This window comes from Protopterus annectens, chromosome 3.part0 (assembly GCF_019279795.1).
Source record: "Protopterus annectens isolate FY-2018-M chromosome 3.part0, PAN1.0, whole genome shotgun sequence".
In the NCBI taxonomy this organism is placed as follows: Eukaryota; Metazoa; Chordata; order Ceratodontiformes; family Protopteridae; genus Protopterus; species Protopterus annectens.
Genome location: NC_056731.1, coordinates 736,662,124 through 736,685,412, shown reverse-complemented (window position 1 = coordinate 736,685,412; position 23,289 = coordinate 736,662,124). Strand labels below are relative to the sequence as shown.

General features: G+C 38.3%; 1 protein-coding gene across 1 annotated transcript in view; it reads left to right on the top strand.

Annotated features, from left to right (window-relative positions):
* TBX20 (T-box transcription factor 20) overlaps positions 1-23,289 on the top strand; it is a 219,173-nt gene that overhangs the window by 182,235 nt on the left and 13,649 nt on the right. The window contains exon 7 of the mRNA XM_044065093.1: positions 12,133-12,239. Within this exon, the coding sequence (XP_043921028.1) occupies positions 12,133-12,239 (107 nt within the window). The remainder of the gene's footprint in view (positions 1-12,132; positions 12,240-23,289) is intronic.

Sequence of the window (23,289 nt, the reverse complement as noted above, 5' to 3'; positions counted from 1 at the left end):
ATATATATATATATATATATATATATATATATATATATATATATATATATATATATATATATATATATATATATATATATATATATATATATATATATATATATATATATATTGTCTTGGAATGTACTGTAATCTAAAAGTTAAAATCACCAGTCAGAGCTAATGGTCCTGTAGAGCCAGTCTCAGTAACTGAACAGGTAGCAAGCACATTTGCCTTTTGTGTTGTAGGACCTGAAGGTCATGGGTTCTCTTCCCACCCAGGGACATGGATTAATCTTTCCAATACTGACACTGCAGTACAGCATAAGTGTGTGGGGGGGATGCATTCCTGTGTGTGCTGTTGTTCAGATGAGATGTTAAACTGAGTCTCCATCAGCCAAAGTTGGTGGTAGTTTGGGGGGATGTAAACACCCTATGGCACTTAGCAAAAAGAGTAGAGAAAGTTCCCTAGTAGCCTGGCCAAATTCTCTCTAATCGGTAGGAATATCACCTAGAGTCTCCTCTGAAAGGAGGTCACTGTCCTAGATGGATTAACCCTGTCAACAAGGGATAAACAAATAGTCACATAAAAAAATTGTCTTCCTTAAACTTGTGTAGTGGTGTTGATTTTTAATCTTGTACCTGTTAGATTGGTTTGATTTAACTCGCCTGGTATGTTTGTCTTCGTTTGCTAATGCTGTTGTAGTAAGCAGTGTCTATGAAGGTGCTATATTTTTATTTGTAACTGGACTGTTACTGCGGGCTTTACCTTGTGCTTCAGTCCCTGTACTTGCTCAAATAAATAAATAAATGTCACATGATAGCTGAAGTCCCAGTGAGAAAGACAGTTTACTATCTTTGAGGTGTAATTTTTGCCATTTTAAACAAAAGTAAATTTCAGAACCAATTTGTGTCAGCGAATCATTTAGGATAAGTCATTAGAAAATTCTGAAATATCCAATTCCTGAAAACTAGTCATTAAACATACTTTTGACATGTTGTCTTCAGGTATCATTTTTACAGTATATAACCCACATCAAACACCCTTTTGTCCCACATCTTTAACCTTACTTCTTAACAGAGGCTTATCTTTCCTACTGCATACTCCTTTTGTTGTATATCATGAGGGGGAGAGGTCCTTCACGTCAGCCACATCCTCATACTGATTCAGTACAGAAATTTTCAACTGCCGACATATCAGCTGGTCCTGCAGTCTCAACAATTTCTTCTGGATCAGAGTATTACACGTTATACCAGTTTCAGTATTTACCTTTTGCCTTTAATGACACTTTCTGTCTCCATATAATTGGCAGACAGCTCTGACTTTTGACAAAGGCATTCATGCTAACTATACGAGGATGCTGAACATCTGCTTCTTCTACATCAGTACACTGTATATCACTATTACCAACTTTTGCCTCACAGTTGGTGTGTCACATGACATTATTTTGCAGTGCCATTCATGTCCATTATGTGGCATTGCCCTCCAGACAGCTCTACGTTGCTATATTTCTGACTCTCATCTCATGTACATGCATGTGTATAAGTCTGTGTTGCACAAACATCATTTTGTCATCTTTTCCAGTGAAAGTTCCAGAACCCTTCCACCCTGGTCATTCTACTTGCTTGTAATTCACCTTGTCCCTTGTTATGTAGCATTCAGGTGTAGAATGTACTTGCTAATTTAAAGTATTGTGAATCCTGTCTAGCATTTTGCCTCAGTAAATATGTATCCTGTACTCATTACACTACCATCATTTGTGAGTGGTTAATCAATTACACTTATCAAAAACAATGACCAAACTGAGCTACTAGAAAATGTCTCTTGGCAAAAATAATCCTTAATATAATTACAATAACAGTAACATCCCTGGCACCATGGCTTTCACCCTTGACTACCTTCTTAAATCATTTTATATTGTATATTAAATATCACTTTGTTTTTAGACATGTTTTTATTGTATAAATTATTTTTATTTTTCCCACTTAATATGTTCACATCCTGGACTGAGACTGAAATCTGTCCAGTGGGATCAGTGCTGTACCCCAGTTAACAAGCTGTATAAATAAAGAAAGACAGTAGCAGGCAGAGGCACCAGGGATATCCCTGCTATTCTGATAAAAGTAATGCCGGTAATGCACTGAAGATACATAATGCTATAATGCTTCAGTTCTATCCACAAATACAATTCTGGCATTCATTTCTTATTACTGGTAATGCACTGTAAACCGATTGGCATCTGACAATTGTACCCCCAAACACCTTGTACCTGGGGTGGATGCTCCCTTTGCCCCTCTCTAGCTATGCCTCTGACCTAGCATGCTGTTAAAGCTAAATGTTTTTTTTTTCTATTGGATACCCACACAAGCCCAGTCCAATGACTTATAGACAATACCTCACCAGCAACAGTCATGCCAAAGTTTCACACACAATTACATCTTTGCTCAAACTAAATAAGGTAGTCTGATGTAGAGGATGCATTGTCTCTAGTAAGACTGCCAGTGTATATAAGTTAGGTCTTTTTCTTCCCTTAGAAACATTTTATTAAGTAATTTAGTCGGTTTTTCAAATCCATGTCCTGGTTCACTTCCTCCATAGGCATTTTCTAAGTTGTATGATAACATGCTCTGGAACTGAAAGGGGGAATGTCAGGGTGCACATCTCTTCATTTTTTTATCTTTGATATTGCTTCTCTCACCTTGAGGGCACTTTATAATTGTAAACCATCATGTACAACTAGTTACACTTACAGCAGGAAGTAAATACCAGGCTGCAGCATGAAACAAGTCCAAACTAGAAAACAGTCAAAAGCAAAAACATTCCCCCCCTTCCATGATCCATTCGTCAGCCTTCATGTTCCATAAAGCTGTTAGCTTTAATAGAGAAAAATAATACTGAAAAGCCAAGCGCACTAAAACCATCCATCCACAGACCCTTTTTCCCATTTTTGCAATAGGGATGGGGTGTCACTTCCATAGTGACAATCATCTAGAGCCAAGGATTACACTGCTGAGTGATTAGCCCTGTTGTGGTAGTTCTTCTGCACCACACACTCACACAATCACACCTATGGCCAATTTATTGTGTCCAGTTCACCTACTGCATGTCTTTGGAATGTGGGGGAAACCAGAGCACCCACAGGAAACTCACACTAACACAGGGAGGACATGCAGACTCTGCATAGAAAGCACCCCAACCAAGAATCAAACCAGGGAACCTTTTGCTGTGAAGAGATAATAGCTGCTATGCCACTGTACCACCCTAAGTGTACTAAACAGTATTGATAAAATAATTAGCCCTGAAAGTTATAAAAACTATCATGTATGCTCTCTTCCTCTTGGGCATTTCACTCATTGCAGTATTCTGTCCACAATGGTTATTACACCATCTCACAATGACTTTTTCTTTCTGGCTGAAATGTTGTAACTATTTTATTTTAGCAATGATATGTTCATGAGATGGGTGTGCTAGCAATGTGGGGCTAAATTACTAACAGCTCCCAAAGCTGTAAACCTACATTACAGCTGTCAGGCTTAAAGGTTTTCTCACTTTGGGGATGTTTTAATGTTTTAAAACTTAGACCTTAGTTATCTGTTTGGATCGTATCATAAATATAGTAGCTGCTATTTCTTAGATTCTATCCAAAAGTATGTTTTTCTCTCCAAAAGGATTCATAATTTTCTTTTTAGTGAAAGGGATTTCAGAGCAATTTCTCTTAGTAATGAAGTGTCGATCAGTCAAAGCCTGTATTTTAAACGTTGCAGAAAAATAATGAAAACCATAAGACCTTAAGCTGTTGCTTTTACTTATTAAGGATAGATTTGTATATGTTGCTTCTGTCAATAATTTGACTAGAAATATTCAGTATAGTTGTCACTTCAGCTACATCATTAATCAGACAGCAGGAAAGTTTCAAATGCAAACCAAAATGGGTTTATTTATTTTTTATCGAGAGAAAGGGACATTTCACTGACACACAAATTCACTCTTAATGCATATGTGCACATCTTGTTACATTTGCTTAAGAGGTATTCGTAAAAAGATTATGCTGAAATTCATTTATTCGTTCATTTATTCATTCATTCTCAAATACCTTCTTTGTCCATTTTTTTACTTTTCAGAGTTAAACCATATCTCAGCACTCAGTGGCTGCAAAACAGAGAAATTAATTCCGGATAGAATGGCAGTCTATCAAAGCGCAGATGTGCACATGATCATACACCCACACACACACACACACACACACACACACACACACACACACACACACACACACATATGCACACTGTGGGCAGTTTGGAGAATTATCAGTTCATCTCTTGAAATTCTGTGATAAAACTAATAAACACTTTTAATAAGATCATTCATTCATTGATAAACCACTTAATCCAGGTCAAGGTCTCAAGCAGAACTGGATCCTCTTCTGGCAGTCACTGGGCATAATGTTGAGAAACTAATTTTGTACAGGATGTCAGTCGATCCTGGAATACACACACACATACAAGCACGACCGCATGCATATTCGCATGCGTACACATATATATATATATATATATATATATATATATATATATATATATATATATATATATATATATATATATATATGTATATATATATATACACACACACACACACACACACACACACACACACACATATATATATATATATATATATATATATATATATATATATATATATATATATATATATATATATGCATACATGCAAGCACCTGTAAACAGTTTAGAGGACCTCAAAATCGCACACAGCATTTGGATGTGGGAAGAAACTGGAGTCCCCAGTGAAAACCCATACAGACACAGGCACACAGAGATCATCCAGACTCTACATAGACACCACCCCAGCAAGGAACCAGACTGGAGAGTTGTGAGTGAGGAACACTAACCTCTACACAACTATATCACCTTGTCAGGTTGTATTTGCTCAGTGAAGAGATCATCATAGCTTTTGCAATTATTACTGTTTTTACTGGAAATTTGCCATACATCATTTCATCAGAGCACCTTAAGAATGTAACATCTTGCCATCATGGTCACAATACCCACAAAAGGGTGGAATTTTTAAGGTCGTGATTCCTGTCATCTCACTTCTGAGACTAGCACTCCTCTCTCCACTGATGCGGTTTCATCTTGTCTCAATCTGCTATATTCAGAGCTTTAATAAATGATTGTTCCTCAAGTTAATTCATTCAGACAGTGATTCAGTCAATCAAAGCATTGTTAAAGTATTTGAGAACTAAACACCATTTAAAGTAAGACTAAAACAATAAACTAAAGTGCAGTGAGAACAGATCTGGCCTCAATAAATAAGTGTTGGTAAACCCTATATGCCATATCCATACCTCTAAATTTTACAGATTTTTGCAGAATATTCTGATTTTTGCATCAAATTTTTGGTCCATTTTTCACAAAATTGTAGCTTTCTAGAAAATCATTAAAGACTGAAGTCAGAAAATAATGACAGGCATTTGAGTTTCAGACATCATATCTTTCAGAAAATTCAAGCTAATGCAAAACCTGTTAGTCTATCAAGTTTCTATGTTTGTAAGAGCAGTGTTTAAAAATTGTCCCTATTTTTGGGCCATTATACCCCCATTATTTATAGCTTTGTCCAGATTTCTTGCTCTAAGAGGTTGAGAGGTATGGACATATCTCCCAACCTCTTAACAGAAAAAATCTGGACAAAGCAAAAATTGTGGGGGGACAAGGCTTCAAAAATAGGGACAAATTTTAAACACAGCTCTTATAAACTTAGAAAGTTGCTAGCATAAAAGGTCTTGTGTTTCCATGCATTTTCTCAAGGATATAAAGTCTGAAACTCAAACGATTGTCATTATTAAGTGAATTCAGTCCCCACTGATTTGCCACAAAAATCCAGGAAATCCCAAATTTTATGAGGAACAGACCAAAAATATGAGGCAAAAATCTGGACAACCAAATGGCATAGTATATGAGTAAAATGCTGGGCTGCTCCTCTTGTGGTCTGACTGCACTTAAGAGATATAGTAAATTAATGTTGGTAAAACCACACACAATAAAATCAACTCATCAGCAAACATAAAACCAGTAGCTATAATGTGGCTTATCCATGTGTTTTTTTCAGCTGTACTTTTCCCTTTTTGTGATACTTGCTGAAATCTATGATCTCATTTTTGTTTATTCTATGTACTTCTTCGGGAATAATTTCCTGGACTTTTGTTGAACAGTGACAGTACGACGTTGACTGTGTCTTCATCTACCAATTTCTTCTCTGTTGTTTATTCTCTGTGGATTATTTTCAGCTGCACAATATGTTCTTCTTTTTTCTAGTTTGCAGTTTAGACATGGTTCTCTTTTTGTTTTTTTTTTTACCTCCCTCCCCAAGTCTTTCTCGAGATGACCCTGATGCATTTGCTGCTTTCAATCACTTAAAAGACAATAATTTGATTATGTCATCATTCATGTAAGAACAGCAATGCTTCTTAGTTCACTTTCAGCTCTGGTACAAGTAAATCACATTGATAAGATCTTTTCCTTTAGAAGAGAGCAACTCTCATCAGCGTGACGCTGTCATCTACCAAGGACAGAATCACTATAATAGCCTTTTTAGACAAAAGGCAATGTTAAACATTTTCCCTGATTAACTGAGGTATTCCGTAAATGCACTTTTTGAACCCCATTACAGTGGGAGTGCATTACTTTGCCTCGACTCACATCCAGTACTGCTGATACATATTGGGCATAGGGCCCAGGGTAGCACATCTGCCTATATGATCATCAAATGTAGGCTGGAAGCTTGACTTCTAAGGACTTATTCTGCTTTTACGAGTATGACTAAGTCTTGGAAAGTGATGACAGCTGTGAGGCAATGGATTTCCTTTACAAAAGATAGCAGAACTGTGCCTGCTAACCTGCTTAAAAGCAGAAAAAACAAATCCTCTTTTTTTCATTAGAAAACACAAAACAAAAACAAGGCTTGGCTGTGTGACTGTGCATCAGTAAGTGTGTTACAAATGTCTGGAGGTAGTTCAGAGCCAAAATGTTTATTTCTGTACTGGTACTTACAGAGCAAAACATGCAGAAGTGCATGAATGGAAGCATGGCTGAAATTTGTAGATCAGAATGGAAGCAATCTTCCTAAATTACCTGCATGTGGGTTTTCAGAGGAAGCTTAAGACACTTTTTGTTGTTCTTGTTCTCTGAACTTCTTTAAGTTTGATTTAATTACAGTTTGGGAAATAGTCCATTGCAGTCAAGGTTTTCTCACATGTCTGGTCAGTGTCATTTATTTTAGTCTTTTGGAAGCATTCAGCAAGCCAAGATGCAACAGGATTCTGCTACCAAATACTGGAAATCTTTCTGTTTTGGAGGTCTATTAAGTCAGTGATATAATCTCTAAATGTTGACTTAAGACAACATTTGGACCATCACACCCATCACAGTGTTACAATTAACAGTAGTAGCTGTTACCATTCTTTCTGAACATTTTCCCTACCCATTTCCAGACCTTTTTAAATCCCCCATAGATGTACATTCAAGCATTAACCAGACAGTAAATATAAGGGTATCACCACCCTCTCCATAAAATAACATTTCCTAATATCAGTCCAAAATGCCCCCCCAAACTGTGACTTATGCCACGTCTTTCTCTTCTGTACTTCTGCCTCATTCCTGTGTCACAGCCCACCCCTGACACTCCACTGGGTAAATATCTCCCCCTTTATCTCCTCTTCTCCTTTGCATACACACCCGTAGGTATCAGCCTTTCTTCCTATTTCATATGGTCCCATTCTCATTATCCCTTTGGCGGTTCTGTGCTGAATGCTCCCTACTACTTGCATGTCCATCTGTTAATATGGTCTCCATAACTGAACACTGTATCCCACATTAGATGTCTTCGGTGTCCTCTATAAAATGAGGATGACGTCTGCATAATTAAAATTCACATCCCTGACCAGATGTAGTAAAAAATCTATTATTCTTTGCCATTGCTCTTTCACAATGCATAGTCTGTGGATGGAAGTAACACCAATATGATTTTCTCCTTCTGTCCACTGCCAGCATACTACTCTTAATACAGTATATATTGTACTTTTCCCTCCTACAATAGAAGTCATTTGATCTCTCTAACAAGATGCAGGCATTGTACTTTTTTCTTACTGAATTATCACCTAGATGCTGTCTGGTACTGATCACGTTGGTGGCTGGTTTAACCATTGCTAGCCAGTGGTCCAGTTTTGGAATCTCTAACCCATAATGACATGTGACACAACAAGTGACAGCTACCTTTTGCTTCCTATACTTTGGACTTATTTTGGACCTTGGTCCACACCCTTTAGTTTCCCACCACTCTTCTCTGAGTCATCATATCAATGGCCTGGCTAAAATGCAGACACATAACATTACATTTGCTGGTTTCGCTTTTTCAAACATGTCAGTGACTCACTCATATAGAATAGTCTGATTAAACCGACAGTGTGTGTGTGTGTGTGTGTGTATGTGTGTGTCCTTCTATTTTGTAATTTACATTCAGGAACTCCACCAGCCTGTCCTTTAGAATTATACAGCAGAGTATGTATATATGTATTAATTGAATGTAGAAAGATATGTCACTCTCTGTTACTATTGATTTGTATATAAACTTCATGTCAATATATGTAAAATTGATATATATGAAACACTTTGTATGTATTACTCTGTATCTATGCACAACTCTATGCTGTAATATTCTGTACCCATGTACAACTCTCTTGTAAATGTAGAGCTTTTCTCCCCAGGCCTCTGCTGAAAAAGGACTTCTGTCCAGACTTTCCCCATAAACAAATGTAAAATAAATAAATACATAAAATAAATATACCCATAATCATTCATGGTATGGAGGACACACTAACTCTAACTGCCCTTTTCCTTTCTGCGTATTTCTTTACATACTAAGTGCCGTCATTATTAAACCCAGTCACTAAGTAGAAACTACTCAGTTTTGGTACTAGTTCTGTTATCACATTTGCTTCCTCTGTCAGCATCCAAGATGGCAGCTAACATGGTATCCCACTTTTCTGTTCTTTTATAATGATTGGAATAAAAAAATCATCTGGTATATTAGTAATAACTGCCCTAAAATATAAGTAAATATTAACTGAAATCACATTCAAATAAAAGGCAAATGTTAAAAAAATCCACGGAATCCTTCTAGCACGTCAACCACAGCCAGTCTGGAAGATTTTTATTAAAATATGTCATTTTTATGTGTAATTTTATTTACTTGTATTACGCTGATCTATTTGTTCATAGATACACCCCTTCTCTGGTAAGCCATTGTTAAGTTAGATCAGATTTTTCTTTTTTTTACTTGCATGTCTGAGACATTTGTTAGGCTTATATTTATATTCTAGCCAGTTGATGAATATAGATGTCTGCTTCCTAGTGATTTTATATATATATATATATATATATATATATATATATGTATGTATATGTATGTATGTATATGTATATATATATATATATATATATATATATATATATATATATATATATATATATATGTATATATATATGTATGTATATCTAGATAGATAGCTACATTTTTTCATCCTTGCCTTCAGCATAAATGATATGACCAGACAGAGAAGCCAGCAACCAGGAAACAGTGGTCTTTCAACTACAGCTGAGTGTTGCAGCTTTTGACTGTACAGCTGCACCTCCCCTCCCCTTGTCCCCCCATCCCTTCAACGCACTTTCCAAAATAGCTTTGACCATGTCTGAAGACTTGCAGTGTACTAGTTTAGTTAGTCATTTTGAGAAGTCTGTCTTGACCAATCCCCCTTCCAGCTGTCATCTTGCACCCCTCTATCCTTCTTCTTCAGCTCCACCTCCCTCACTTGCCTAAAACAGTATGGTGTCAAAAATTTAGGTCTATGCTTGTCTTCTGTCTGCTAATGTGTATGTGCCGAATCTTTTAAATGACTTCTCATATCCCCGCCCCCTTTCCATTCACCATGTTGTTAAACCTTCATTGCATGCTTTCTACCGGCATAACATAATGTGCTCTATAGAGCCAATAGAAGTGCACATAATACACAAGAGGTACCTTTTCTGTGAACTGCATGATAGATGGATGAACTTAACATCTCTGAAATGTGTTCTAGTTGATGGATTCCACTTTCCTATTGCCATTTTCCATCAGTCTTTCATCACCCTTTGAGTTCTGCTGATTTTCTAATAATTTTCTAATAATTCTCACTGCCTAATGTTCTAACCATATTGGCCACATTATACGGTATTTTGTCCCTTAACTCACTCCATCCTCAGTGCACCTCAGAGTTCCTCCATCAGCATTAGTTCTTTCATCCCTTCAGAATTTCTCCTCAGCAGGTTCATCTGTAGGTTAAATCTATAATTCTCCACCTCACTCTAAAGCCAGTCCAATGAGGCTATAAAACACGTGGCAGTGTTATCTTCTGTCTTCCTCACCACTCTTTGCATCAGACAGCCACATCAAGGATTCTTGATTACTAATTTACTTAACAGGATCATTATTGAGTTCCTTAAAAGGATCACTGTTATCTACTTGACTCTATTCTTCATCTTAGTGTGCACAAACTCTTTGTCTCTCTCTGTCTCACTTCTTAGCCTGCATGGTAGCACATCCTCAATTACTTCTCTAAGATTAAGGTCCTATGTCATATTCTTTCAACAGGTTCATAGGTTTCTCTTTACTTATTTTGTAGTTTTGTTTCTGAATATAACATGATCATAATCATTGTCATCAACATCACCACCATCCATGTTTTTTCTTCACCTAGTATCAACACCATCCATGTTACCTTCACCTGGTATTCTACATATTATAAACATTTCACAGATGTCCCAGCTTTCAAACCTCAGCCTTCTGTTTGGGTCTGCTAGAGAAAAGTTTATGGTAATAATAAAGTAAAAGGCAGTCTCAGAAGTAACCAGAAATATGTTATAGTTTCTGGCTGGCCAAACTGCAGACAACTGGTAGAACTGTTTTTTTTTTTTTTTCATATTTAGCAAAAGAAAAGAAAAACAAAGTATGGTTATGTAAGAGAAAGATACTGGCACTTGCAAGAGCATTTTTTTATTATTTAGTTATTTTTTTTTTTACATTTGCATGCAGGGGTAGCAAATGAGCCAAGGAAATCTCCCTGTTTGGGAAGGAAAACTTCAAATGAATACCCTTTAAGTTTAATGGGTGGAAATACTAAGAACCAGATACTCACAAGTTATAATTTTATATTATAATAAAATTTCCATGTAAACTGATCAATAACCAGTTAGAAATTATCCACATTGTTCCATAATCTATATTTGCACATTGCATGGATTTCAATGTTGCAAATTTACCCTCAATAAAAGTTCTTTTTTATCTTGCAAAAGGATATTGTTTGTCTTTCTGCAGTAAATATGTGGTAATAGATAAAATCTGATAATCTAGAATAAATATTTAACTTCAAGAATTGCACTTTTCTACTGTTTAGTTGGAAGGAAGAAAAATATTTTCCATCTCCATTTCTATTAATCTGAAATTAGACAAAAATGTATTATGAACTCCGGGGAATAATTGCACCCAAAATAAACTGTTAAAGACCCATTTAACTAATTACAGTAGAACTCTAAATTTCTGTAATTCAGTCACCTGGCATTGTTCTAAAAAAAGTCAGACCTAGATTTTAAGAAAGTTGATATTTATAGGTCTACAATATGGCCTAATTAATCAAGGTGAAAGATGTAACAGTACCTTCAGTGCTCAAAAAAGACACCCATTAAACATTTAACCAGAGTCATTGTTTTAATGTTAACATGTTTTTTTCGCAAAAAAGTGAACCTGTGTTCTGACTTTCTTCTTCCTTAGAACTTTATACAGAGTTTTCGTTTTGCTTAGAGCTGAAATATAACTCCCAACCTCAAAATATATAACACTCCTGCAGTAATTTATGGAAAGATTCCCTTTGTTCATTCTCAGCTAGCTCAGTGAATTAAGTCTTAGACTCAAGACCAAAATGATCAGTATACATAGACTAGACCAAAATGATCAGTTTGCACAGAACATTAGATATTGTTTTACTTTCAGATACATACTTGATCCCACACTGACACATTGCAACTATTTTCTCTTTTTGGTAGGGAAAGTGTTGAAAGCCTAATTCAGAAACATTCATATGCTCGATCACCCATTCGAACGTATGGAGCAGAGGAAGAGGGACTAGCAGATGAGGCAGCACAAAACAGAGGTATGTGCAGTTATTTTATTATTCATTTATGTATCTATACATTTATGAACTGGACTGATGGACTCGAAAAGACCAATTTCAGCCATTATCCAGGCCAAAAGAAATTTAAAATAAGAGGCAGGCATAGTACACTCCTGCTGTTATAATCATTCCATTATCCCTGAACCACAAAGGCTAGTTCATTCTTTATTTTGTTGTATAACAACTCAACTTCATGATGATTCAATATACTTAACAGCACTGGAGACACTCATGCTCCACTGTTAGACATGATGGAATGTACCGTGCAGAATTCAGCACTCCACAATGAATAGCGCATAGTCAGGTCTGTAGTTAGGCAGAATACAATGAGCAAAGTGTTACTGTGGTGTTGTGTCACAGTAGTGAGTGCTCCCTATGAATATGGGCCTATATCTGATTTATTTTCCAAAGAAGAGCTCGTCATAGGCAGCACTACTCAAAATGGGAAATACCATATTATTTTGGATTGAGGCCACCTTCAGGCTAATGAATTGGTCACCTAGACGTCCAAGGTGCCAGTGGCTCATAATTATGCCATTGCTAGTCAACTGTGCAAGGACAATTCGAATGCTATAACCACCTGTGTTCTGTACTGTTTGTTGTTTACCAGTCCACTCCAGCTATCCATTTAGCAGCTATCAGGCTGAAAGGTTTTATGGCACCTGAAGTACTACAAGGCTTTTGATATCAGTAGTGTAAGCACTGAATCCTGACCTTCATTTGGGGTTTCGTTAAATTTTTATATCGTGCCACGTCAATAAGTTTTCAAGATACTACTGCACATATTAATGTCCCACAGCAATCAATTGCTGTATAAACAGTACATTTTTTCCAGCCTTCTAATGGATTACAGCTTACATAACTTGTTCCATATCAAGAAATATACTTCTTATCAGCTGTATGTTTAATGTTAGCCATCATTGAAAGTCAGCTCTTTTTTTACCCATAAGCCGTCTACCTGAGAGCTACTTGGAAGGCCTTTTGGCTGTTCAGTGTTCACCCACTGTAATGTGTACAATGTATGCATGTGTGAGCAAGACGGTATTCCTTGGTTTCTTTTGCAGTGGTTAGTTCTTGTGCTGTGTTATGCTAAATAAGTTAAGTGGCACACAGTAATAAAGTCCCTAACTATGTCCCAGGAAACCGGAGTTTGATTAGCAGCTTGGGCATCTGAGGTTCTGGCAGTGAGGGATGAGTGTTCTCATCTCATTAGAGGGTGTTTGTCTATTCATTCCCTGTGGGGAGATGTTGTCCATAGAGAGGAGTAGCCCTTAGATGTAACAGACAATCATGGAGAGACAAAGGTAGGTCATTATAACCCCCCATGACCACAAGAATGGTGTGTAGTCCCAGGACACCCTAATAATCCTCATTAGGCTTGACCCTGGAGGAGTAAGTTGGAGGGAGATTAGGAGGGGTGGGTAGACCTGATAGAGGATGGGGGCACCAGGATGAGCTGATGGTTGGTTGCATAGGAGGGGGAAGCAAAGAACTGAGAATGTAAATGAAATGTTACTATTAAACTAATTATACTGATTTACATTTCATTTTTTTCTGATACAGAAAGAATGTGTGTGTGTGTGTGTGTGTGTGTGTGTGTGTGTGTGTGTGTGTGTGTGTGTGTGTGTGTGTGTGTGTGTGTGTGTGTGTGTGTGAGTGTGTGTGTGTGTGTGTGTGTGTGTGTGTGTACTGCAGTAACACTTCTAGCAATGTGTAGACCTCTGAAGCATTCCATGGTTTCAAGCAAAACCCCCTTCACCCCACCCTAGTTATGGATCTGAATATGGGTTTCATGACTGGAAGGCCGTGCCAGAAAAATCTAATACTGCTGGAAGGCTCTAGAAGTCTTAGTTGAAAATTACTGAAAACTATGAAGAAAGGCACAAACTCTAGATAAGCTTGTCCTTTATGCCATCCAGGATGCTGTTCTCAGAACCAAAAGGGAAATGGACAAAAAATGTGTGTCGTTTCAGAAGTGTACATAATCTACAGCTGTTAGCACAAACGAAGTAAAACCTGATTTGCGGTGAGGTCTCTTTCAGACATGGGAATGAATTAGAGCTGTCTGCTGCTGTGATATCAGGATGAGTCCTCCCCTGTAACACTGTAACGACTGTGATCTGAGTTTGTAGCAGTTCATCTAAAATGGGTAAAGTAGTATCGCTTTAGCCATGGCCTATTTCTTCACTACTTCTAATCTCAGACTCCTTTTCCAAGTGACTTTTATTTCTGGGCTCTGATTGCATTGTGTATATTCAGATTGTCACCCTCTACTAGATTTGCTATAACAGGGTTCATGTTGCTTGAGCTTTCTACTCTAAACCACATAGCTTTTGCTTCTATAGGCAATGAAGACTCTGTACTTATTAATATGAAGTCTCTTTTTGAATATTTTAAGCATGCAAATCTATAAGCAGTAAAAAAAGTAACTGTGGTTCTCCTATGAAATAGTTTCCAGGTTGAAGGGAAAAGGGAGGAAGATGGGACTAGATACCACTTAAAACAGAAATAAACAGACACAGCAGTCGTAGAGTTAAAGGATTAGCAGATGAAAACATACTCAGTTCTATCAAGGAAGGGAGCACAGGTTGGGCAGAAAAAGGCAATGGGGAGTATAAGTATGTATGTCTTTCGGCTTTTTCCCGGTTAAGGGTCACCACAACGGAACTCTGGTTCGCTCATGATTGGCAGTGGATTTTTACGGTGCTGAGTTGCCAGCCCGACGCCCAACCGATAAATAAATGTTTTTGTTCACTGTTCCTGAAGGTAAAGAAAATACAGGCAGTGACCAAAACCATGTGGGGATTGCTACAAGCCCTTTCACAGTGGAAAGGGCTCTGAAAAAACTCAAATAGCTAACGATACAGTCAGTGGTGGGATGTTATGAGATCTGCAATACAATTCTTAAACAACTTATAGAATTAATAACAAGATAAAATATCCTCACAAGATAAAATATCCACTCTGTTCAAAACAGAATAATATTTTGCATCAAAGGGAGGAGAGTAAGGTTACTAGTGACTTGGCAGATGTGATTTTCTTTTGCAAGAATGGAACTAAAACAGATGCCGAAAAGGACTGATTTGTAAGTTAGATCTCAGTAATAGGAAATTTTATAGGATTCACTCGTGGAAGGACATTTTTTAAAATAGCTATTCGCCTTTGGGGCACAAAGCCCATAGTAGTATGAGCAGAACTGTAGCAGGGTCATCTGGTACCTTGTATATTTTCCCCAAACTGGTGTCCCCTCTCAACTCTAAGTTGAGAAGCAAATCAAGGGTCTTTTCAAAGTTGAAAAAAAAAAAAAAATTCCCCCTGAAACTGACTGACAAGCAGCTTGCTACAGTTAATCACCACACAATGAGGGCAAATCCAGTAGCATCATTTAATTTCTGAAGCCGTAATATCAACAATGCCAATACAGCACTCCTGCCCCCTAGACTGCTTGCACTCAGGCAGCTTCCCCTTCACCTCACCCTACTTATGGGTCTGAGTATGGGTTTCATGACCAGAAGACCATTCCAGAAAAATATAATAGAATTTGAATAGAAACTATGTATTTATTTTAGCATTGTGGAGAAAAAAAAGGGAAGGCCTTATGTTTGGAGTTTTTTCTCCAATTACATATAGCACCTCTGTTGTTAGGGTTATTAAGCATGCAAAAAAAGGAAGTGTGGTTTATTTAAAGGTCTTCATCTTAGCATCAGGGGCTTAAACAATTAATTAATATGGAACTTTTTTTGTAATATTAAAAGTCATAAATAGTGAGTTATGCAGATGATGATAGTTTATTGGTTAGAGAATATTATTTTCTTAATTTCAAACTCATAGAATATACCATGGAAATTTCTAGAAATAATTACATGTTTAACAATGGAATATGGTTTGTCTTTTCTTCTCTCTTTCTGTGATGTCACTTTAAAGGTAATTTGAATGTTAATCAGTTAATTAGAGTATGTGTATAAATGTTTAGCTTGAGGAGTAGGTAACTTGACTTCCCAGAAGGCTGAGGTACCACAATCTGTGTTTTCCTTTACCAGAAGATATGTGGAGTGTTATCTGTGAAAAAGGGGCTTCTATAATTAGAAGTAAATAAGCCTTTTGCTTTTCCTGTGTGGACTTATAACACTAAGAATTATTCTGCTGAGTAACCAGGTCACTCTGGATCATAGGATCATTGGAAGTTACTAGGCTATCTGAGGCCCTTATAAGCCTGGCCAAGAGTTTAGCCCATATTTAGACAAGTCAGCACCCAAAGCCCCTGCCCAGCAGAGACACAGGTGAAATCCCAGGGGTGTAGTTTCTGTTTCCCATCCAGTTATCCAGGTTGCACTTAAAAAGGGATAATGAGGTGCTCTGCTTGACATGGACAAGGAGTCTATTTCCCAGATGTGGGAGTTTCTAGGACGCAAATCTGTCCTGCCAACAAGTTCTATTGATATCAAAGACCAGGTTGAGATCGTACATATGGGTTACTTGAGTAGAGCTTGACTTATGGATATGCAGTAGTCCCATCAAAGTGGGGTCTGAGATTGCTTTGTATGCCAGAAAGAGGTCACCTCTGAGGACTCTGTATGAAACTGAGTAGAGGAACAGGGCTTTTAGCCTATCTGTGTAGGGTAGATGTTTGAGGCCCTGGATTCTCCTGATGAGGAACCTATGTGGTCTCCAGCTGCTGCATGTGCTTTGTGAGGTACATGCTGTAGGGGGCATTGTACTGAATAATTGGCCTTATAAGGGAATGTTATGACCACTTTGTCCCTGAATGAGATACCCTTACTTATGAGGTGGGCCATGTCGAAAGCTTTCCATACAACGGAAGCAACATGGTGGTCGAAAGTCAGGTTGCCATCAACCTAGGTGCCAAAATCCCTCACTACTGACTGCGTACTTAGGACATTGTTATTAATGTGATAATATGTGGGGACATCACTCTCCCCAAAGGGGATGATCATGCATTTTTTGGCATTCAGCTTGAGGCCATGTTTCTGGCACCAGTCATTTGTTTGGGTGAGACCCTCTTGGAGGATGTCCACATCACTTGGGGAACTGATGACTGCCCAACTTGCAGCCATCTGCAAACTTGGTCAGCCATAGCCCACTGGTTTTGGCCTACACCTCCGAGAATTATATCCCAAATAACAGAGGCCCCAGGACCGATCACTGGGGTGCTCCGCGTGTTACAGGTCTACTGCTTGAGGCGGCTTTCCCTATTTTGATTAGGTGGGTTCTATCAATGAGACAGTTTGCTACCCATCTGGTAACATATGGATTGATGCCTAGTTGAGAGAGTTTATCTGTTATGCCCAAGTGGGGAATAGTGTTGAAGGATTTGGCCAGGTCAAGGTAGGCGGTGTGCATAGTCTTCCCCTCATCCATGGCTTTGGTGACTGTCTCAAAGAAGTCAACTTGATTTAACAAACATGACCTCCCCTTGAGCCAAACTGTGTGGGGTTGAGTGTTTGGAGGTTGCCAATGTCCATGTTAATGAGGTCCATGATAATCCATTCCATGGCCTTGCAGATCAAGCTAGTTAGGCTGATGGGTCTATAATTTCCCGGATTGGTGGATGGTCCACCTTTGTGTAAAGGGATGACAATGACTGTCCTTTACTCAGCTGGGACAAAGCCAGTACTCAGGCTTTGGTTGAATAGGGTGCCTAATGGTACTGCAAGTTCATGCCTGAGTTCATGTAGGATGCAGCCTGGGATGTTATCGGGTCCCATGGAGGCTGTATTTTTTGCCTTTGAGAGGGCAGTGATGACCTGTTCTGTAGAGATAAGGGGTGGGGGGCAGGTAGTGGGGATGTCCTGATTTACTGATGGGGGGACAGAGGGATGATGTTTTTGCTGAATCTGTCAGCAAGTAGATTGGCTATATCTACAGCATTTGTGTATGTGGTGTCCTTGACCACCAGTTCTGAACATATTTGGGTGCTTCCTTTGAGATTGCATACATATGTGAAGAAGGCCTTATGATTGTCTATAGTAGATGTGGCAATTTGGACTCAAAGTTAGCTTTAGAGGATTTCACTAGTACTTTTGTTTGCTTGTTCAGCCTAAGGAGAGATTGCTTCCAATTGGGCACCTGCTTCTTCTTGGTCCTGGACAGCAATTTCTTCCTTTTGTTATATAGTTTATTTATTGCAGATGTCCACCAGACAGGTTTACTCTTCCTTGTGGAGGATGATTTTGTCCTGTCAGGTATTCCTGATTCCATGCATCTATATAAATGCTCATATAGTACTTTGGTGTAGATATGTACTTTGCTGCCAGTTCCTACAAAGGGGAAGGGGGCTGTGAAGCTGTTTATACTATCCCTCAGGAGGTTTTAATATGCTTTGGAAAAGTTTTTTTGTTTCACCCCAGCAAGAGGGGCTCAGGAGAGATGGGGATTTTGAAAGTGACCGCTTTATGGTACTGTAGGAGTGCTGTAGGTGTTACTCATGTTGGTTAATACCAAGTCCAAGATATTATCACCTCTTGTGGGGGTATCGACCAGCTGTTCCAAGGCATTTGCATTGATAAAATTGAGGAATCTCTGGGAATTTGTGTTTTGGCATGAGTAGTTTTTCCAATCTATGGTTGGGTAATTAAAGTCGCCCAGGATCAGGGTAAAGGGTTGAATCTTGATAGATTCAAATAGGTCCAGAAAGGTGGACTGAGCATTTTGAGTCAATTTTGGAGGCCTGTAGCTAGCTATGATTTGAATAGGGGTCTTGTCAATGGTTAACTGCACCTGGAGTGTCTCCTGTGCATCATACTGTTTGACCAGCCTGGAGGTGTGTGTGTCTTTAATATATATTGAAACTCCACCTCCTTTGGCTTTGCTGCCCACAGTTTGGGGTCTGAATGTATGATAGGATGAGTAACCAGGAAAGGCTATGGTGCTGTCTGCATCTTTGAACCAGGCTTCTGTGACTACACAAATGTCAGCATCTTCCAGGGTTCAGAATGCCTGCAATGAGTGCAGTTTAATGTTTAGACTCCTAGTGTTTAGCAGCATGACCTTTAATTTCCATTTTGTTGAAATATTCATGTTGGTAGTATCAACCTCATGACTTTTCCTAAAAAAGGCACTATGGGGGAGGCAAGGTGCTTTGCTAGAAGCCTGAAGCCCAAGTGAGACAGATGCAGGCCATCTCTAGCAAAACATTGTGGTCTTTTGATCATATATTTCCAGGCTGTCAGGTACTGGATCTCCCTGGAATTACATCAGAAACTAAGCCAATTGTTAAAGTCAGTCATTTTCTGTTTGTATTGCGGCATCATTCTGGGTGATGGTAGAATGCTGCTTAAGGCTAGGAACATACCTGTTCATGTTCGGCAAGCTCAATCATGTCTCTCTTCATATAGTCCAGAGAAGTACGTCTCAAGTCATTCATGCCAACATGGACTATGACAGAGTCATAATGGTACCTGTTGTTGAGAGACTTGAGTGCGTGTGCGAAATGGCAGATTCCGGCACCTGATAAACAACTAACCGTGACTTTCTCCTTATCCAGCCTGATGAGAGGCACATCTGTGTGTCTCACAATGGGGTCTCCTATGACTAATATGTTTGGTTTATGGTTAGGCCTTAGTGGTTGAGAGACACTGGTGTGTGGACTATGCATGGTATCTGGTGTGGAGGGCTGTGGAGTTTTTGCCTCTGAGGTCTCTTTTGTTTGGATTTGTTTTTGTTGAGAACCTCCATGTATGTGGGGGGGTGTTTTGTAGTTGTGGGTGGTGTTTGAGGTGTAGTGATTGTGTTGACAACCTTCTCAATGCCAGATATACTGGCTTGTGAGGGAAAGAGCATAGACTCTACCTTCTTTATGTAATTGCATCTCTCACAAATTGTGCTCCTAGGTAGTAGTTGTAAATGGCTGCCTGTCTACATGAGGCAGTTGCTACACTGTCTCAGGATGCCTATATCAACCAGGCTGGTGGGAGAAACCGTAGGAAATTGTCCATCCATATTTGTCAGAATCTGAGGGAGAGAGGCCAGGGAGAGCTAAGGGGAAGGCCTAAAGCCCAAGCGCTTAAACCAAAACTAAGAGGCTTAGAATAACACTTAAAATTTAAACAGGCTAAAAACAAGCAGTAAAAATGCAACAGAAAAGATGCAATTGAACACTTTAGAGAACAAGTAGCAGAAAAAGCAAGATGAAGTAATAGAGCAGGAGCAGGAAACAGAAATACTGTGAAAGCAGCTGAATAAAGTTAGCCTGTTAGAAGGCTGCTATGGATGAAGCAGACTTAGACTTTAGCAAGGCATTAAACACTTGCATGTAAAAAGTTAATGAGCATATTAGATAGATTAGGAGAGGTTCTTAGGGTTACAACAGCATACTTAAAACATTGTCTATACTGCACACAGAAGGTTATAATAAATGGCGTGGAGATTGATAGGAAGATGGCAACCAGTGAGATACCTCCTCTATCAGTACTGGGGCTGATCTATTTCTATGTCTTTATATAGTATCCTTCAGCAGGTCTTGGAGAACATTTCTTTTTCTGATTTTTGCAAATCATGTAGTGGTAAATACAAAATGTGCAGAAGGGATAAACATAGACTTAGCAAGGCTGAAGAAATTGTCTAAAACATAACAGCTTAGATGTAGTGCTAAGTAATGCATACAGAAAGTAGAAATACAAAAATGCAGAAAAGCAGTGCACAATTCAACAGTAAATACAGCAACAAAAAAGTAAAATGGCTTAAGGGCAGTCACATCAGATGACCTGAAGGTTAGGAATCATTCTGAAGAATCAGTAGGAAAGGCTTTTACATTACTGGGATGTACAAGGCAATATTATCACCTATGTAAAAATGTGAAGCTATATGGAGACCTTTTCAGTAAAGCTATGTGAAAAGAACAGAAGGACTTAAAGATACAGGCAATAAAAAGGGTGCATGGTCTGTGTCAGAAGAATAGAAAAAGTGGTTGGAAGGGCATAATGTGGAAAACTGGTTGGAAACAAACCAGACAGAGGAGATGACAAAAATGTTTACATATCTCAGGGGTCTCCACAGAGTCCAAGTGGGTATCTTCTTCCAAAATGCGATATGTAGAGAACATGGAGATATTGTTTACAGATACAAACTGGACTGCTGAAAGAAAACAGGAGGAAGTATTATTTACCTGAAAGAGTGGTGATGGATTGAAACAGCCTTTGGAAGATATTAGGAGAGTAAAGAGAAAATTATTGAATTCAACTAAGTAAATGCCTGGCATCAGGCCATCAGTATGAAGCTAGTACAGAATAAGCTGCTATAAAAGCAGGACCTGCAACTTATCTAAAAACAGTGAACAGATGAGTTGGAGTATAGAACCCTTATCTTGCATCAAAATCATTGCTTCTTTGAATGTTGATCTTGAGATTAATTTCAGTAAGTGCCTTCTGCCATGGCATCTGCAGACTTTGACAAATCAAATATTCCATTATAACCATATATATTCTATGTGGAGCTTCTCCCCAGGCATCCACTGAAAAAAGACCTGTGTCCAGTAGGACTTTCCCAGTAAACAAATGTAAAGTAAATAATTTAAATTTGGGGTTGAACCTCAGTCTGCTCTTGCGATCTACCTATGTGACTTCTGATTTTTTGGGTTTTTTTATGCATTCTATGGGGCTGATCGAATGCCTTTCTTGTGTTTCTAAAAATGATGTAAGGTAATAAGTTCCACTGATAACGTTAGCATACAAGATGGCTTTAAAATAATTTGACACTAATTTGATGTAAATGCTATCCTTGAGACTCTAACAAACACTCAAGTACTTTACTTCAGTTTTACACTGTAGGCCACAAGATATTATTCTAAGGAATTAGTTACTGTTAGTCAAAGACAAATCCTTTGACACTTATGCAATGCTCATGTAACTGAAAATCTGTAATGTCAGAGATTGCATTCTGTGAATGGATTTTGTTGCAGTTGAAAATGTCTCTTTACCTGACATAATGTGATACTGGGATTAGTATAAGAGAGTTGCAGTATGCAGGGAGTAGAGCCCCTTCATTGATGTGTGGGCTTCCACTCACACTTTTTTTTTTTTGGGGGGGGGGGTTACCATTACCTAACTGCCAGTGCTGTGGATATCAACACATCAGGTGTTAACAAGGAAATAGCAGACTGATTAGTTTGTAAGCTAACACAGCCATAGACCATATAACTTCTAATTACCAGGCTCATGTGGTTAAACACCTTACAAACAGCCCTAGCTCAAGTTTTGTGACGGGGGGCCTAGAAAATGTGAAAATTTTAACTATAAGCTGCTAACAAGCTTCTGCCTATAGTTCTGAGTCTTCAGTCTTCACTAGCCTAACAGGTTTCTATAAAAGGAGACACTTGTGTTAGTGGGCTTACTCAGTTAACAAATTAATTTAATTGCGTTACCCTTCAGCTGCTCCAAATGTTCATTTTTTTTATTTTGCTCAAGCAAAACTGCCCAAAAATCCATTGTCTGAGTTTCCTGTCAAAAAACATAAAACTCAATACTGTGAGTCCTGATACTTGAAAAATGTAAAGATTATGCAATTCTGGAAAAAAAAGGCAAATTGCAAATCTTGCTGTTGCATATTTTAAGTAGTTCTGCAGGTACAGAAAGTTCCTACTATCCCACACAACCCCTGCAGTTTTTATATACTATGTGCAAGATCGCACTACCTCTGAGATAAGAGAAGCTAGTATATAATCCACCCTGATTGCACTTAAATTTTTGAAGTACCAAGGAGCATACTTAACCCCCATGAACTTGCAGTGGGAATACATTTGTTTGCTTGCTACATATTGCAGTGATAAGTTTGAGATGAATGTGTCTAGGCTTTTGTCTTGGAGAACAGCGAGTTTTTTTGTTTGTTTGTTTTTCTTGAGTGATGTTTTTTTCTCCAAGATGGTGGTATAGATTGAGAATATATTAGTAAAAGGGGACAGGTAAAGTCTCCCACATGGACGCTTTAGTTAATGTTTTCTGTTTTGTTTTTTTTCCTTGAAATCCACTATTACTTGGGTACGTGTTTCAGTCATTTGTATACTCCAATCAGTAGG